An 18,980-nucleotide genomic window follows, 5' to 3' on the forward strand; every position below is an offset into this window, starting at 1 on the left:
AATTAGGATACAACATATGCATAACATGCATTTATATGATTTTACAGATTTAAATTTTTTTTTGCTCAGCACCTACCATTTGACCATTATCTGATAACCACCATGGCCTTGCTCTACGAACTGTAATACTGTGATTAATCTCTTACATAGATTTATTTAATAATCACTTACGTCTAATTAAATCAGTGAAACAATAAAACTTAGATTTTTTTCCAGATTGCATTTGGTTACTGTCATATCAGGTTGTTGTGTTGCTCTCAGGAAAAAAGGGAATTGGGAATCCCTTTGCGTCATCCATCATCAATAAGTAAATTGATCACTTCCCACTGTACACTACCAGTCAAAAGTTTTAGAACACCTACTCATTCAAGGGTTTTTCTTTATTTTTACTATATGTTTAGAGTCTATCCCTCCACTTGAATGTCCATCATGGGATCAAATGTAAAGACCATGCCTCAGTATCCTCCGCAGCATCCGTGTCTCTGCTTCATCATGGTGTGGTCCATACACTGTGGCTCTGGGACAGAGGACATCAGGAACATTACCCTGCAGTTTGTGAGGGCTGGAATTCAATTTTTACTTTGTGTTGTTGGGCTGTGTCATATGTAAACTACAGGGCAGCCAGTGCCAGTGGGCCAAATATGATCAATAACTGAATTATTGATTGAGTTAATCTAATTTCAAATATTGAGGAAGCATCTGGCTTTCTGAAAACATCAATCTGTCAAAGACAAAGACAGAAATTGCTAACGAAGCACTAAGGATTGTCATGCCTAGAGCTGTAGACCCATTGATCATAATTGTTTATTTAACCTTCATTTAACTAGGCAAGTTAGTTAAGAACAAATTCTTATTTACAATGACGGCCTACCCCGGATGACGCTGGGTCAATTGTGTGCCGCCCTATGGGATGCCCAATCACAGCTGTTTGTGATACAGCCCAGGATCGAACCAGGGTCTGTAGTAACGCCTCTAGCACTGAGGTGCAGTGCCTTAGACCGCTGCACCCCCAAAATAATTAATAAACCCTTTATAGGACCTACACTACCGTTCAAAAGTTTGGGGTCACTAAGAAATGTCCTTGTTTTTGAAAGAAAAGCAAATTTTCTGTCCATTATAATAATATCAAATTGATCAGAAATACAGTGTAGACATTGTTAATGTTGTAAATGACTACTGTAGCTGGAAACGGCTGATTTTTAATGTAATATCTACATAGGCGTACAGAGGCCCATTATCAGCAACCATCACTCCTGTGTTCCAATGGCACGTTGTGTTAGCTAACCCAAGTTTATCACTTTAAAAGGCTAATTGATCATTAGAAAACCCTTTTGCAATTATGTCAGCACAGCTGAAAACTGTTGTCCTGATTAAAGAAGTAATAAAACTGGCCTTCTTTACACTAGTTGAGTATCTGGAGCATCAGCATTTGTGGGTTCGATTACAGGCTCAAAATGGCTAGAAACAAATAACATTTTTCTGAAACTCGTCAGTCTATTCTTGTTCTGAGAAATGAAGGCTATTCCATGTGAGAAATTGCCAAGAAACTTGGAACAGAGTAAACTGGCTCTAACCAGAATAGAAAGAGGAGTGGGAGGCCCCGGTGCACAACTGAGCAAGAGGACAATAATATTAGAGTGTCGAGTTTGAGAAACAGACGCCTCACAAGTCCTCAACTGGCAGCTTCATTAAATAGTACCTGCAAAACACCAGTCTCAACGTCAACAGTGAAGAGGCGACTCAGGGATGCTGGTTGATGCTGTTTGTAAACACTGTAAATGTAAACAAACACTGTATAGCCTCATAACATGGTTAAAACAATCATTTTTGATATCATGGATGGTCAGTCCTTGCATCCATAGCTCTGTCTATTATTCTGGCTAATTATTCCTTAGTTTTGGGGTTATGCTCAGGTAAAACAATTTCGCTAATCTATACTTCCATATTTCCAAGTCCTATTCTTGAAGATCAAGGGGCATAACATTTATTGGAATGACTGGAATTCTGATAGACTTTGGTTTTTGATGTAAATATTTAATTTTGGACAGGTAACTAGTAACTAACGGATTACATTTATAAAGTAACCTACCCAACCCTGACTGTACATACATAAACTGATCTGCTAAGTGGTATATGATCATGACATTACAGTAGGCACATCAGCTGTCTTCTCAATAGTGCAACACTTTATATTGCATGAGATTTGCATTTTAATAATTTCTGAAGCATCTTTAGTATATAGGTCCTATAAAGGGTTTATTCATTATTTTGGGGGCTCCTGAGTGGAGCAGCGGTCTAAGGCACTGCACCTCAGTGCTAGAGGCGTCACTACAGACCCTGGTTCGATCCTGGTCTGTATCACAAACAGCTGTGATTGGGCATCCCATAGGGCGGCACACAATTGACCCAGCGTCATCTGGGGTAGGCCGTCATTGTAAATAAGATTTTGTTCTTAACTAACTTGCCTAGTTAAATTAAGGTTAAATAAACAATTATGATCAATGGGTCTACAGCTCTAGGCATGACAATCCTTAGTGCTTAGTTAGCAATTTCTGTCTTTGTCTTTGACAGATTGATGTTTTCAGAAAGCCAGATGCTTCCTCAATATTTGAGTTTAGATGAACTCAATCAATAATTCAGTTATTGATCATATTTGGCCCACTGGCACTGGCTGCCCTGTAGTTTACATATGATACACAGGGACCACACCAAATCCAGCCTTTCAGCCCAACAACACAAAGTAAGAATTGAATTCCAGCCCTCATAAACTGCAGGGCAATGGTCCTGATGTCCTCTGTTCCAGAGCCACAGTGTATGGACCACACCATGATGAAGCAGAGACACGGATGCTGCGGAGGATACTGAGGCATGGTCTTTACATTTGATCCCATGATGGACATTCAAGTGGATGGATAGACTCTAAACATACTTATTTTAATGGAGATACAACCTGTTCTGTGTGTTTCATCTGTGGACTTGGATTGGATCCATACGTAATTGATGCAAGCTGCTTATAGGGACTTCAGTATACAATTTGAAGGGATACCACAGTCCTGTTTAGTCCAGACAGTTCCTGGAAGACAATTTTAGTGAACTGTATGTATTGTGAGATTTGTGTCTCTGTTTCAGGTCAGGCCTATAAGTGGATGGGGCACAGCACTAAGGCTAGTGGCCTAGAGAAAGACAAATGATGTAGTCATAACTGGTGACTATAAGCCTAAAACTGCTGGATGATTCCTCTACTTTGTCATCACATTTCATTCAAAGATTGATTGAGCATAGTCTGGAAAAGTGAGAAATATTAAATCTTCCATTTCTCTAAATTGTATTTTTGAAACAGGCTTAGAGCAGAAGCTTTGCATAAATTGGCATTGTTTTCCTTTTCCAGTTTGTTCCCTGCTGTTATTGTTTCACTATTCCCGGCTGTTCAGAAAAGGTGCCTCCCATTGTATTTTAAATCTTTGTTAAACTGTACATTGGCTGCCTTTGTATCCCCACAGTACAATGAGAGTTTCAGATAGAGTGGCTGAATATGTCTGAATATGCCTATTCTCCCATACGAGGCTCAACACCGTTCAAATTGTCCACTAAACAGCACTCATATTAATTATAGCCAATGCGGACTGCATGGCAAAGCATTTTTTACAGATTTGCATTGGAAAGAGACAAACTATCCAGGGGTGAGTGGATTTCTAACTGTTTTGTTCGGATTGTTCTTCCCTGTTTGCATTTTCAATTGTTATGATAAAGGGAAAGGGGGAAACAGTATTTTCTGCTGTTACAATTTGCAATGTATTCCCCTCATTGATATGTGCATACTATATCAGTCTCGTGTATCAACAGCTGTCTGAGAAGTTATGAGATAATGAGTGACATTTTTGGAACATTTATTTATTCAACAGAATAAAAAGGTTTTCTGTATTGTCAGTTGCAATACAACCATCTTAGATCAGATAAGAAGCCATTTGCTCTCACTGTTTGCAAAACACTAGAAAATGTTCCTTTACATAGAATTAACATTGGTGTCTAAATGATTCCTACAGGTTTTAGGTAGTAGTAGACTGACAGGTTGTGATCCCCCCAGCTTAAACCATGGGAGACTGGTCCATTCTCGGACACTTCCTGTCCGAGGTGCAGAACCACTCCACAGTAATCGGCAAGATCTGGCTGACCATGCTGCTGATCTTCCGCATCCTGCTGGTGACCCTGGTAGGGGACATGGTGTACAGCGATGAGCAGTCCAAGTTCACCTGCAACACCCTGCAGCCCGGCTGCAACACCGTCTGCTATGACACCTTCGCCCCCGTCTCACACCTGCGCTTCTGGGTATTCCAGATCGTCTTGGTCTCCATGCCGTCCATCTTCTACATCGTTTACGTCCTGCACAAAATCGCCAAGGATAAGAAGCTAGAGGTCCAGAGGGGGCAGGTGATGGCTGAGCGGACCTCCAAGAAGGTGTTTGGGCAGCTGGTGAGGAAAGAGCTGGAGAACCTGGAGACTGGTATGTCCACCTACTGCCCTGGATACAGAGAGGAGTGGGGTGGTCAGGAAGGGGAGGGGGTGGAGCAGAGCCTGCTAGAGGAGGACTATGGAGAGGTAGGGGAGGACCCAACTCAGCTGTCCAGCCAGGTGCTGCTAATCTACATCCTGCACGTGCTGCTGCGCTCCATCATGGAGATCACCTTCCTGGTGGGGCAGTACTACCTGTTTGGCTTCGAGGTGCCCCAACTGTACCACTGTGAGACCTACCCCTGCCCCACCCGCACAGACTGCTTTGTGTCACGTGCCACCGAGAAGACTATCTTTCTCAACTTCATGTTCAGCATTAGCGTGGGCTGCTTTGTGCTCAACATCGCAGAGCTGCACTACCTGGGCTGGGTCTACATCTTCCGCGTACTGTGCTCCGCTTGCTCCACCTGCTTCCAGCCCGAGAGCCACCCTGTGGGGCTGTACGACCACCGCAACCCTCTGCTGCTGCAGCTCAAACACTCTCTGAGGGGCAGGCTGGTCCTGCAGACTCTCACGCCCATGGCCCAGGAGAAGGCTGGGGGCCACCTGCTCACTCACGTCCCAGCCATCTCCTTTGAGACCGACTGTACTGTAGAGTGCACCTCCAAGAGGACTCCGGAAGAGAGGGACCGGGTGAAGGTTAAACTGGCCAACATGGCCTTGATGGGAAGGATCAAGAAGTCTTGGCTGTGAAATGCCCATTATGTGTGATTATCGCATTTAGCATTTTCCACTTTTGAAACAACAATGGGGAAGACAGCTTTTATAGCATAGGTTGCTCAGATTGGGCTTGTGCACTCCTGATTCAGAGAGAAAGATCCAGCTTTATCATCCATACCATTGTTTAAATTACATAAAAGAACATTCAAACTGTTCCTGAGTTTCGAAAGACAGAGAAAGGAAAACATAATTATCTTCAGTCTATTCACACCTGTCCACAATCTCAGGGTTCTTCAATACAAACATACCTGTTTCAGAAAACCTGATCACTTTCACATTCAAACAATGTTTGTAGGATACTTTTCAATAACTCAATAACTGTAAGTGTTGAAATCATACATAGCTGGTAACTTGAGCTCGACAGAGTACTTGAGCTCAGCAGAGTAGTTTTGACCTGTGTCCAGACGCAGTCATTTATTTTATCTAAAGGCAATTTGTCTCTGAAAACAATATTATTTTTCTGAATAATCTAATTGAATTGACTGGTAGGTAGTCACTAACTATTTCTAGCATGTGTGCCTCTGTTAATTGATATTTGCATGGTGTGTATGTGTATAGATGTTAAGTAATTAATGTTGAAATTATCCAAAGGGTTTTTAACTGAAATGTTAAAAGTTGGTGTCTCAATCTCAGACATTTGCGCTCATATTTGTAAATAGTATTTAAAAAATGGCAGAATCAAACAGTATTGGAACAGTGACTTGTATTTCTCATATAGAAGTGTAAGAATTTTAGAAGAATGCTATTTCATCAGTCAAATATTGCACTGTTTAATAAGACAGGGTATGGAAAACCTCCATTTTAATGTTGCACTATTTAATAAGACAGGGTATGGAAAACCTCCATTTTAATGTTGCACTATTTAATAAGACAGGGTATGGAAAATCTCCATTTTAATGTTGCACTGTTTAATAAGACAGGGTATGGGAATTCTCCATTTTAATGTTGCACTGTTTAATAAGACAGGTTATGGGAATTCTCCATTTTAATGTTGCACTGTTTAATAAGACAGGTTATGGGAATTCTCCATTTTAATGTTGCACTGTTTAATAAGACAGGTTATGGGAATTCTCCATTTTAATGTTGCACTGTTTAATAAGACAGGGTATGGAAAACCTCCATTTTAATGTTGCACTGTTTAAAAGACAGGGTATGGAAAATCGCAATTTTAATGTTGCACTGTTTAATAAGACAGGGTATGGAAAACCTCCATTTTAATGTTGCACTGTTTAATAAGACAGGGTATGGAAAACCTCCATTTTAATGAGTTTAGTTGTGAGTTTGACATTTTACCACAAGAGGTCCCTATAATCCTATAAGTTATCAAACAGGGTTGTGCTGAAAATGTTACATTTTTTTAAAAAAAATTTACGTCATTTAGCAGACGCTCTTATCCAGAGCGACTTACAGTAGTGAATGCATACATTTCATACAATTTCATACATTTTTTCATAAATTTTTTTTTTTTTTTTTTTTCTGTGCTGGCCCCCCGTGGGAATCGAACCCACAACCCTGGTGTTGCAAACACCATGCTCTACCAACTGAGCTACAGGGAAAATGAACCGCAGCCAAATAAATTATTTGCAACTAAGAGTAAGATTAAAAAATACATGTATAACTTACTTCCTTGATAAAATCCATTCTAAAATGTAAATCTATGTGATTTCTGATTATGTAGTGCACATATCTGTTGAAGGCCCAAAGCAGACGTTTTTATATCAATATCAAATCATTTCTGGGTAACAATTAAGTACCTTACTGTAATAGATTACGATTAAAATGATCAAAAATGTATTTTTTGCAAAAAAACTTTCTCAAGCAAGAATTTTGCTAGGACTGTCTGGGAGTGGTCAGTGTGGAGGGGAAAATTAAAACTAGCTGTTATTGGCACTCTCTTTGTCATTGGTCTATAAACCAATTTACACATGGTGATGTCACCATGGAAAGCCAAAACTCTCACCCATGCTAACCTGCTGATTAGAAGGTGCTGTATAGGTATGGGAAACACTCTTTTCATGGCACTTCAATATCGAAGTGAATTTCGTAGCAGGTTAGGAGAACTTACAACAGCAGGTTAGGATAATTAACGTTGCAGGTTAGGAAAAAAAGGTTAAGGTTAGGAAAAGGGTTAGGGTTAGTGAAAATGCTCTCCAAACCTTCTACGAAAATGACTTTGCATTGAAGTGCTGTGAAAAGAATGTGTCCCTGCTTGCATGCATCAACCAATGGTTGTGTGCCAAGTCATCCACTGTGTCATCGACTGACAGATTGCTATAACATATGATGTGGTTAGCTGACACACAAAATACTTATCCAGGCAGTGTAAGATCTGGCAAGTGTCAGCAAGGCCTGGGCAGAGGAACATGCTCCGTATTTTCAACCAGAACTATCAGGAAGCAACCCTGATCACATTTTTGTAAAACACTTTTACAGTGTTAGTTTCATCAGCTGTTATACAATATGATATAACATTATTTTGACTTCACAGGGCCTTTAAATGGAGGCAAACACATTTTCAGCATTCAAACTAATCTACCCAGTCAGATTCAGCACCACGGACAGTGAAGATCAGAATACCTGCGATCTCACGATCAGAACAACAGTGCTATTCTTAGTGATTTTCAAGACACCCAAAGTCAATTTAAATACACAAGAAAATCTGCAGGATAAAAAGCAATACAATCAAACATTCAAATAAGTAAGCAGGCTATATTAAAGTGCACTAAACATGATGACAGACTAACCATGGAGAACACTAAACATGATGACAGACTAACCATGGAGAACACTAAACATAGAGACAGACTAACCAGGGAGAACACTAAACATAGAGACAGACTAACCATGGAGAACACTAAACATAGAGACAGACTAACCATGGAGAACACTAAACATAGAGACAGACTAACCAGGGAGAACACTAAACATGATGACAGACTAACCATGGAGAACACTAAACATGATGACAGACTAACCATGGAGAACACTAAACAGAGACAGACTAACCATGGAGAACACTAAACATGATGACAGACTAACCATGGAGAACACTAAACATAGAGACAGACTAGCCAGGGAGAACACTAAACATAGAGACAGACTAACCAGGGAGAACACTAAACAAGATGACAGACTAACCAGGGAGAACACTAAACAAGATGACAGACTAACTAGGGAGAACACTAAACATAGAGACAGACTAACCATGGAGAACACTAAACATGATGACAGACTAACCATGGAGAACACTAAACATAGAGACAGACCAGCCAGGGAGAACACTAAACATAGAGACAGACTAGCCAGGGAAAACACTAAACATAGAGACAGACTAACCAGGGAGAACACTAAACATGATGACAGACTAACCATGGAGAACACTAAACATGATGACAGACTAACCATGGAGAACACTAAACATAGAGACAGACTAACCATGGAGAACACTAAACATGATGACAGACTAACCATGGAGAACACTAAACATGATGACAGACTAACCATGGAGAACACTAAACATAGAGACAGACTAACCATGGAGAACACTAAACATAGAGACAGACTAACCAGGGAGAACACTAAACATGATGACAGACTAACCATGGAGAACACTAAACATGGAGAACACTAAACATAGAGACAGACTAGTTAGGGAGAACACTAAACATGATGACAGACTAACCATGGAGAACACTAAACATAGAGACAGACTAACCATGGAGAACACTAAACATAGAGACAGACTAGCCAGGGAGAACACTAAACATGATGACAGACTAACCATGGAGAACACTAAACATAGAGACAGACTAGCCATGGAGAACACTAAACATAGAGACAGACTAGCCATGGAGAACACTAAACATAGAGACAGACTAACCAGGGAGAACACTAAACATGATGACAGACTGACCAGGGAGAACACTAAACATGATGACAGACTGACCAGGGAGAACACTAAACATGATGACAGACTAACCATGGAGAACACTAAACATAGAGACAGACTAACCAGGGAGAACACTAAACATAGAGACAGACTAACCAGGGAGAACACTAAACATGATGACAGACTAACCATGGAGAACACTAAACATAGAGACAGACTAGCCAGGGAGAACACTAAACATAGAGACAGACTAACCAGGGAGAACACTAAACATGATGACAGACTAACCATGGAGAACACTAAACATAGAGACAGACTAACCAGGGAGAACACTAAACATAGAGACAGACTAACCAGGGAGAACACTAAACATGATGACAGACTAACCATGGAGAACACTAAACATAGAGACAGACTAACCAGGGAGAACACTAAACATAGAGACAGACTAACCAGGGAGAACACTAAACATGATGACAGACTAACCATGGAGAACACTAAACATAGAGACAGACTAACCAGGGAGAACACTAAACATAGAGACAGACTAACCAGGGAGAACACTAAACATGATGACAGACTAACCATGGAGAACACTAAACATAGAGACAGACTAACCAGGGAGAACACTAAACATAGAGACAGACTAACCAGGGAGAACACTAAACATGATGACAGACTAACCATGGAGAACACTAAACATAGAGACAGACTAACCAGGGAGAACACTAAACATAGAGACAGACTAACCAGGGAGAACACTAAACATGATGACAGACTAACCATGGAGAACACTAAACATAGAGACAGACTAGCCAGGGAGAACACTAAACAGAGACAGACTAACCATGGAGAACACTAAACATAGAGACAGACTAGCCAGGGAGAACACTAAACATGATGACAGACTAACCATGGAGAACACTAAACATGATGACAGACTAACCATGGAGAACACTAAACATAGAGACAGACTAGCCAGGGAGAACACTAAACATAGAGACAGACTAGCCAGGGAGAACACTAAACATAGAGACAGACTAGCCATGAAGAACACTAAACATAGAGACAGACTAGCCATGGAGAACACTAAACATAGAGACAGACTAACCAGGGAGAACACTAAACATGATGACAGATTGACCAGGGAGAACACTAAACATGATGACAGACTAACCAGGGAGAACACTAAACATGATGACAGACTAACCATGGAGAACACTAAACATAGAGACAGACTAACCAGGGAGAACACTAAACATAGAGACAGACTAACCAGGGAGAACACTAAACATGATGACAGACTAACCATGGAGAACACTAAACATAGAGACAGACTAGCCAGGGAGAACACTAAACATAGAGACAGACTGACCAGGGAGAACACTAAACATAGAGACAGACTGACCAGGGAGAACACTAAACATGATGACAGACTAACCATGGAGAACACTAAACATAGAGACAGACTAACCAGGGAGAACACTAAACATAGAGACAGACTAACCAGGGAGAACACTAAACATGATGACAGACTAACCATGGAGAACACTAAACATAGAGACAGACTAACCAGGGAGAACACTAAACATAGAGACAGACTAGCCAGGGAGAACACTAAACATGATGACAGACAAGCCAGGGAGAACACTAAACATAGAGACAGACTAACCAGGGAGAACACTAAACATGATGACAGACTAACCATGGAGAACACTAAACATAGAGACAGACTAGCCAGGGAGAACACTAAACATAGAGACAGACTAGCCAGGGAGAACACTAAACATGATGACAGACTAACCAGGGAGAACACTAAACATAGAGACAGACTAGCCAGGGAGAACACTAAACATGATGACAGACTAACCAGGGAGAACACTAAACATGATGACAGACTAACCATGGAGAACACTAAACATAGAGACAGACTAGCCATGGAGAACACTAAACATGATGACAGACTAACCATGGAGAACACTAAACATAGAGACAGACTAAGCATGGAGAACACTAAACATGATGACAGACTAACCATGGAGAACACTAAACATAGAGACAGACTAGTAAGGGAGAACACTAAACATAGAGACAGACTAACCATGGAGAACACTAAACATGATGACAGACTAACCATGGAGAACACTAAACATAGAGACAGACAAGCCAGGGAGAACACTAAACATAGAGACAGACTAGCCAGGGAGAACACTAAACATGATGACAGACTTACCAGGGAAGTGAATTTAACAGAGGTTAAAGCTAAAACAACAGAATCTGGGTAAGTCTGTGTGAAGAGGTGTGGCTTTAGTGTGGATTTGAATTGTAGACTAGTAGGCCTACGCTATTTTTGCACTGTAAAACTTTTTTTTTAAAGTGTTATGTTTTCCCAGGCCTATCTAGGAAGGCTGGGCATAAATTGTTTGCTCACAGCATCACATAATGACGTGGGCAACATAAACACTTAAAATCTGTGGATTAAAGTTAATAGTAATCAAAACTAATTTCACCACGAAAGGATGTGCAATCGAAATGGATGAAGAAGACAAGGAAATTCTAGTGAGTTAATAAAATGACACGGTGTTGCCTGTCAGCGTTGTAGGCTGCTGCCTCCACCCACAAGCCCGGGCTTGAGTGGCACTGGCATGCGCGTTTGCCTCTGCACTGAAGGAGCCACCGGACGGAGTCCGCGTTGCAGCTCTCACTTTCTCCCGCTACAGTATGGCCTACAATAACATATTTGGTGGGGTTTGGCAGCCAACAATAGGATTTGATTGGGACTAAGTCAAAGAATAAAACGATATTGAAATAAATATTATTAACAAATATTTCCCAGAAGATTTTTGGTTCAACCTAAGGCTGACTAGGACAGATCAATCAACTGAATCCTACACAGTAAGCCCACATGTCATACTTAAGTAAACCCACAAGAGATACAATATTGCAAAGGCAGGACCACATGTTTCTGTGTTTTGACCAATGATTGGTTTTGACCTGCCGAGAGTGATACAATTATTGGTGGTGTAATTGTTCGATTGAAGGCGAAGGGTAGGCAATCGAAAACGTTTGACGTGGAAATTTCTCTCAATATTAGTTAGTCCTACTGAGTGGGCAAGTAACCTTTCCCGCGCTCTTCCTAAAAATACTATTTGTGACGTCATAAAGGTCTAACGTTCCATGACGTCGCATGAGCACTAAATTACAGTCCCTGCCTGCAATATTGTCCTCACTCTCGACTTGAACTCAACTTGAATGTAACCAACACAGACAAGGACATGCTTTTGGAGATATAAAATAGCTTGAATGGATGAAGAAAAGGTAAGCTAAATGACTTTATACAATATTGGGGGAAAGTAAAAAAGTAATCTAAGCGGATATTTCTTGTAAAAAACTATAACATATTGTAAAACAAATGTACCATTCTGTATAAAGTCACCAGCTTAGCTCTGATATGGCTGTAGCTCTATTTATGATGTCCTCTGCACAGATCTACTCTGACATTGACCTATTATTACTTATTGGAATGTCTGTCCTTCAGGTAGTACAGAGGGAGGATGGTGATCCTCAGAGGGAAGGAAAGGAAGTTGTTGAGGAAGAACCGGTGGCCATGCCCAAAGAGGAGGCCAAGAAGGGAAGGAAGGTGAGAGCACATAATAGGAGTGACAGAGCACATAATAGGCCTACTGGGCTACACTCTGTATCTGATAGCAGCCCTACCATAGATATCTATATATCTCTATGATAACAACATAGCTGTTTTCAAAACGTGTTTTAAGAGCTGCTTTGACCTGGCCCATAGCCTATTCATTAATTGTCTCAGAGTAGGAGTGCTTATCTAGGATCAGTTTTGCATTTTAGATCATAATGAATACAATTATTTGGGCAAGGTTGAGCCCACACCTTATCTGATGCACTTTATGTATACGGCCCTGGTGTTACATGTCTGCCATCATTTGAGATCTGGAATCTGTTCTGTTCTATCCTAGGCAAAAAGGAAGAGTAGTGGCAAGAAGTCAAGGAAGCTGGGCACCGACAACGATGCAGGTCAGAGATTTACCTCTGTAGTACTACATTGTTTCTCTATTCTGTTTGTGATGTGCAGGTTGTGCTATCCATTTTCAATGAAACTGTAGTCTACTGTAATCAGTAAGAAAGGTCACATAGATAGCTTTATTCAAATAGGCCTATTCTAAAACCCTAAAACAATGAAATCAGAGTATTAAGAGATAAAACGTCTGATTTCTCTTTAATTTTGTTTCTACTTCCTCTACGGCAATCACATCTTTAGTCTCCAGGAATAAACACCTGGATAGAGGATCTGTAATTGAGCTCCTGGAGACGAAAGCTGTTAAGGCTGCATTCGGCCCAGGCAACAAGGATGAGATGGAATACTCCTACCCAATCCTCATCTCATTCCTGCGCAATCTAACTGATGAGTATGTTAAAAGTTTTTCTGTAATGTTCAACATTTATGAAATATTGTGCAGTGGGAACTAAACACTAACTAAAACACTTATTTTTAATTTTCTAGGCAGTGGCAAGTGATCTACAAAGGACTAAAAAACCCTGTAAGTTTCCCTATCTGCCTTTGATGTGTCAATAATCTGTTGAATTCAGAGATTAGCCATCAAGTTATATTCTGTTATTCATGTTCATTTCTCTGTCAGACTTCAAACTTTGAATTCAGTCACAGACAAGAATAACAATGTTGATCAAATGCATTCTGTTCGATCTAGAATACTTTACATCACAGTTCCATTGAAAAGCCTGTTTTTGTTTGTTCAAAACAGATGACGAAGGAACAGCTTGCCAAATTGTGCAAGACAATTGTAACCTTCATCACACAGACCACCCTGCAGATCCTGCTGCCAGCCCTGGCCCGCGTACTGGGGGTGAAGGACTTTGCTGACGATGACACTGACTCACCCAAGAGGGGTGGCAGTGCAAGATCCTTTGCAGCCTTTGATCAGGAAAGACTGGAGCTCATCCAGGAAGTTAGCTATCTGGCGAAGAAAATGTATAAGGGTGGCACAGGGGCTCAACATCTCAGGTCCCTAACACCCTCTTCTAAGAGGTATGTTCCCCTCAAGGTTTTCATGTATGGATTTCACCAAGATCATCTATCCCAGTGTTAGCCAATGCATTTTACTCTATCTGATGTAGTACAAAATGTAATGTATCAGCCTTTGAGCATATTCGAATTAATGAGCATGAAAAGCGATCAAAAGGACATGTAGATATTTAGAATACTAAAATTACAACGCTTGACCGATTTGCCAAGTTAAGACAGGAATTATCATGCTTTGCTTGTTCGTTTTAAAGTTCCCAGACCTCAGTGAAAGACCACCTGGGAATGCCAGAGGACAGAATCATCAAAAGTGTCCAGGAGCAACTGTCTGATCATAAGATCCTGTCCTCTTGCCCACCTGAGCTGACTGTTGGTCTTATCAAGGTGGTGGTCGAACAGCTTAACTCTGCCTTCTCTGTGACCATCAGCAGAGCCATTTCAGGGCGGTCCTCCCCTATTTCTTCTGGTACCCAGACCGCTGAACAGATGGTCAACATGGTCCAGAAATGTTTTGATGATCACGCCACTCCAGAGGACCAGAGTTCCACTTCTGAATTAGAGTCATGCATTCCACCTGCAACAGAAGAGGTGATGACTGTTATCGCAGACATGGTGGGTGAATTGGAAAAAGAAGATCCGGAATTGGCTAAGGTTCTTCGAGAAGTGGCTGTGAAAGTTAAAATGTTTGCATCTGGCAGTGACCTTGTAGTAGAGCACCTGGATGTTGAAGACTCTCCTGTTCCAGAGGAGCTGAACATAATATGTACATCTTGCAAAGCAATGATGCAAAATCTTGGCACTCTGTTTAGTGCAAAGTTCAAGACCAAAGCCTCAAAGGCTGTGAGTGAAATTCTTGTGAGAAGGTTAATGAGCGATATCTCTGGCATGGTTCAACCTTCTCATTTGTTTAGTACCACTCCAAGCTTGATGAATGCATCTAGCCCATCTGACAGGATCCTTGATTCTGTGGCCACTGAGCTCATACAGACCAAAGTAGAATCTGAGGCATCAAAAATAATTGATAACTTTGTTGAAGATGTCAAGGACATTGTGCAGTATGCTGAATTAGATCAGCCAACAAGCACCCATAGAGATACCCAAGTGGGACACTGTATGACAAAGCAGAAACCCTTCCATGCAGCTCGTAGACTCTGCGACAGACTTCAGGCAAAGCTGGAGACATTGTTCCTCAGAATGGGTGGAGCTCCAGTCCAAGGGGAAGAACTTATGGAAAAAGCTGACTCCAGTGCTGTGCTTCTGGAGCATACTGACTCCAGTGATCTGCCTGTTTCAATCCCGAGCTTGCGTTCACCATGTATGGGTGAATCCCCTATATCAGAACGCAGTTCATCTTCTGTATCTGGTGTGTGTGATTCAACTGACTCTGTAGAAGAGAAAACACCAGAGCAACCTGAAACTAGTAAGAGCGAGACAATACTGCAAGTGGTCAACTCAACAGGACTTGGTGCTCTCCGTAAATGTGAAAGTGAGAACTCTCAACCATTACGGTCTCTCTGTGATTCCAACCTGGTGCTCTGCACCAAAGAGGTATTGTCCCAGATTGTGACCATGTATAGGTCAGAGGAGGAAGATTTAGAATGCACATCATCTGTTGCAGAGGGTTCCTCTTACAACTCCCTTGAAGTCTGTGGCTTTTTGGACAGTGTAATGTCTAATCTAGAAGACATGCCTGTGTCTGGTCCTTCATGGTTGGAAGGATTAAGAGATACTCCAGCCTCAGTCATTGAGAAACTTTCCAGTGAGGAGTTCCAGATGAACGCTACCAACGAAGTGCAAAAAATACTGATCAAATCAGTCAGTAGCTTTCCCAGCAAAGTCAGTTCCAGCCAGCCAGATTCTCAGATGTTGCCAGCAAAATCAACAATTTCCTTAAGGCATACAGATTTAACTGCTTTTGAAATCGTTGGATCAATTACAAATGACATGAAGAGCCTTTTCCCACCCACAGAGTCTTCTACTACTCTATGGCAGGCAGACTCAATGCTTCAACAGAGTGATGAGAAAACCTCAGAGTACACTGAGGCCACACCCAAAGGCTCACAGTCTGGTTTGGATGTATCTGAGAAGAAGATCTGGACAACTGCAAAGACTATTTACCACAATGTGAAGACAAAGATGAGGAATTATTTGACATGGCAAAAGCAAGCCAAAGCAACAACGGCTCAAGCCAAAAAGACCCTCAGCCATATTCTGGTTTCAATTCAGAAAGAGCTGTCAAAATCTGACCAAACGGTGACTGCAGGAGCGCTTTCACAAATAGAGAATGTGGTTGGAATGATGCTGAAGGATGTTGAAAGGTTAAGCAGTGAATGTGGTGAGGAACTGATCTATCAAGCGCCACAGCGTTCTTCCTCCTCGTTGTCATCCTCATCTGCCAGATCAAAGAAGTCAGAGTGGGAATTTGCACTCCCTGGCACTCCCATCTCTTCTGATTTACCAGAGAGTATTACTCAGCCCATTGTGAGATGCTCAGTCATCGACATGGGCAAATCTACTAAGCCAAAAACGTCGGTGTGTGATGCCAGGGAAAGCATGTCTGCAATAGTGGATACCATCATAAAGGAGGTACATCCAGAGGAAGAAGGGGAGGTTGCATTCCACGCTGATCTAACAGCTGCAATAGCAAGACTGGAGGAGCTCATATCTCAGGGTGGGATTGGTGCTCTCTCCCGTGATCTTACTCACCAAGTCAACAGCATCATTTCTGTAAGCAACTTGACCCCTCTGGTTCTGACAGTGGCGGCTGGAAAGAGTGCATCCGATACAGTCCTTACTGAGCTGAAGAGGAATGACAAGAAGGTGGGGAAGCCCACAGCTTACGAGCTGGTTCAGCTGTTTGCAGAGGAGTCTGTGAAGCGCCTCCTGCTTCCTAGCCTTGTGCCCTCTATAGCTTCAATGAGTTGGGCTCAGGGAGTTAGTGTGACGGCTAGCGTATCTGAAGATAGGATTTCATGCTCTTTTTCTACATCAGCATTTAGTGACACAGTCAGTCTGTTTACCAAAGTAATGGTAAGCCAGGTCATGGACTCTGTGGTTTCTGATGCACAAAGCAGAGGGTCATCTCCAACTGGAACTGTAACTGATATAGGCAGTCTACTGAGTGGTAAGTCCTACCCTCTGCCATCTTTCTCCACCATCAGCATGGCAACAAGTGGGACCTCCAATGCTGCACGAGGCTTTGAGGCCAACATAGATGCTGAGGAAAGGGATACCATCAGTGGTTTCGGTGTACCTCAGAGCATTGTTTGTGATCAGAATTCAACCAGTCCGGATGTTGTCTGGCTTTCAACCCCATCCACTGATAACTTAGTCGGTGATGATGACTTCACCGGCCTCATCAGCATGTTAGTGGTGAGACTTCTGTCAAAAATCCAAACCCAAACTGATCTGTACCCAATTGACGTCACACGCACGTCAAAAGACCTGATTCCAAAAGTTATAGCTGCCTTCTGTGCATGGTCAGGCTGCTCTGAGACCCAAGCTTATCCCAAGAACCTGAAGAGTCATAAAGTATACAGCACCGTCTACAAACATATGTTGAAGGAGTTTGGCTCAGAGAAAATACTCCAACTGGCTGTGTCGACTCAGGACTCCACATTCAATAGGATTCTTGTGAAGTCATTGAGCAAGGAGCTTCTCCACAGTTGTAACGAGGCATCAAGAGCAGCCTCAAGAACATCTTTCGAAGCCACCAGGCCAGAGGCTCTTCCCATGGTTGAAGATGTGAAGGCTACCAGAGGGAAGCTGTCTTTCCTACAAAGGCTTGCCAGACTGAAATTCGACTTAAAGGTACATCACACTTATTTAAGTTAACAATTGTGTCAATGTGAGTAAACAATGTTATTTCGAGAAAATGTAAAACCCTCCATTAATTACAAAACCATTTATAAATCTTGTTGTGCTCTTGTGTTATTACCATGAGATTGTTCAGCTGTGACTGTTGTTTTGACATGTTTTTGTTTTAGCCATTCATGATGGGAAACAAGAAGGATTCCAAGAAGAATTCCCGCCATTCTGAATCCAAAGACCAGACTACTGCTGAAGATATCATGTGTAAGTCCATACCACAGGACATTTATTGTTTGAGATATTGGTGTACAAAGCTACTATTGCAAAAATATTAAACCCTATATACAGTACATTATATATTATCGATAGTAATCTCTTATGTAAAATTATTTATAGTTTCCAAATCTCAAGATTCTGGTACTCATTCATTTGTGAAAGTAATAATGAGTTGAAATTAGGAATACAATATGACATCATTTCAAAATTAAAGTGCATGTCATCTCTCTCTCTTCTGTTGCCCAACATAGTGGTACATCCTGCCACATTTGGACTCCCAGAGGGTCTTCCCTCCACCTCTCAACAGGAGAAGCCTCGCAAACGTCCCCTTCTAATCAGGATGTTTTCCGCCATCTCCATAGGCCTATCCAAGCCATTCAAACGGTTTTCGAAGCAAGCTTAATACAACAATTTCCTTTAATACAGTAATATTTGCATTGAATTGATGGCCTTTGTCTTATTTTGTGTTGCCTTGTTAACACATTTTGATTAGAAAATACATAGTATTTTTAGTTTAGTTTATTATGCAGTCATAGTCACGGTGTAGGCTAAACAGAGTAATGTTGTCCTGAATACTGTATAGAACATCCCCCCCCCCCCCCCACACACACAGTGTGATTCATGGAACACACACACACACACACACACACACACACACACACACACACACACACACACAGTACTTCAGATATGTCCCACAACATTCAA

At 41.5% G+C, this 18,980-nt stretch overlaps 3 protein-coding genes across 3 annotated transcripts; all 3 read left to right on the forward strand.

The window, feature by feature from the left end:
* The first annotated feature begins 3,873 nt into the window (after positions 1-3,873).
* Positions 3,874-5,202, forward strand: LOC115163876 (gap junction delta-2 protein-like). Its single transcript, XM_029716087.1, has one exon. It carries the CDS (start codon positions 4,093-4,095, stop codon positions 5,200-5,202), a length of 1,110 nt encoding a protein of 369 aa, XP_029571947.1. The 5' UTR covers positions 3,874-4,092.
* Positions 5,203-11,693: 6,491 nt separating this feature from the next.
* LOC115163877 (uncharacterized) lies at positions 11,694-15,601 on the forward strand. Its single transcript, XM_029716089.1, has 8 exons — positions 11,694-12,436; positions 12,657-12,758; positions 13,105-13,162; positions 13,407-13,554; positions 13,650-13,686; positions 13,909-14,192; positions 14,441-15,241; positions 15,577-15,601. The coding sequence occupies exons 1-8, from the start codon at positions 12,422-12,424 to the stop codon at positions 15,599-15,601; spliced, it is 1,470 nt and encodes a 489-aa protein (XP_029571949.1). The 5' UTR covers positions 11,694-12,421.
* Positions 15,602-16,250: 649 nt separating this feature from the next.
* LOC115163584 (uncharacterized) lies at positions 16,251-18,714 on the forward strand. Its single transcript, XM_029715587.1, has 3 exons — positions 16,251-17,996; positions 18,173-18,260; positions 18,524-18,714. The coding sequence occupies exons 1-3, from the start codon at positions 16,323-16,325 to the stop codon at positions 18,673-18,675; spliced, it is 1,914 nt and encodes a 637-aa protein (XP_029571447.1). The 5' UTR covers positions 16,251-16,322; the 3' UTR covers positions 18,676-18,714.
* Positions 18,715-18,980: the final 266 nt, after the last annotated feature.

Source organism: Salmo trutta, chromosome 26 (assembly GCF_901001165.1).
Source record: "Salmo trutta chromosome 26, fSalTru1.1, whole genome shotgun sequence".
Taxonomy (NCBI): Eukaryota; Metazoa; Chordata; class Actinopteri; order Salmoniformes; family Salmonidae; genus Salmo; species Salmo trutta.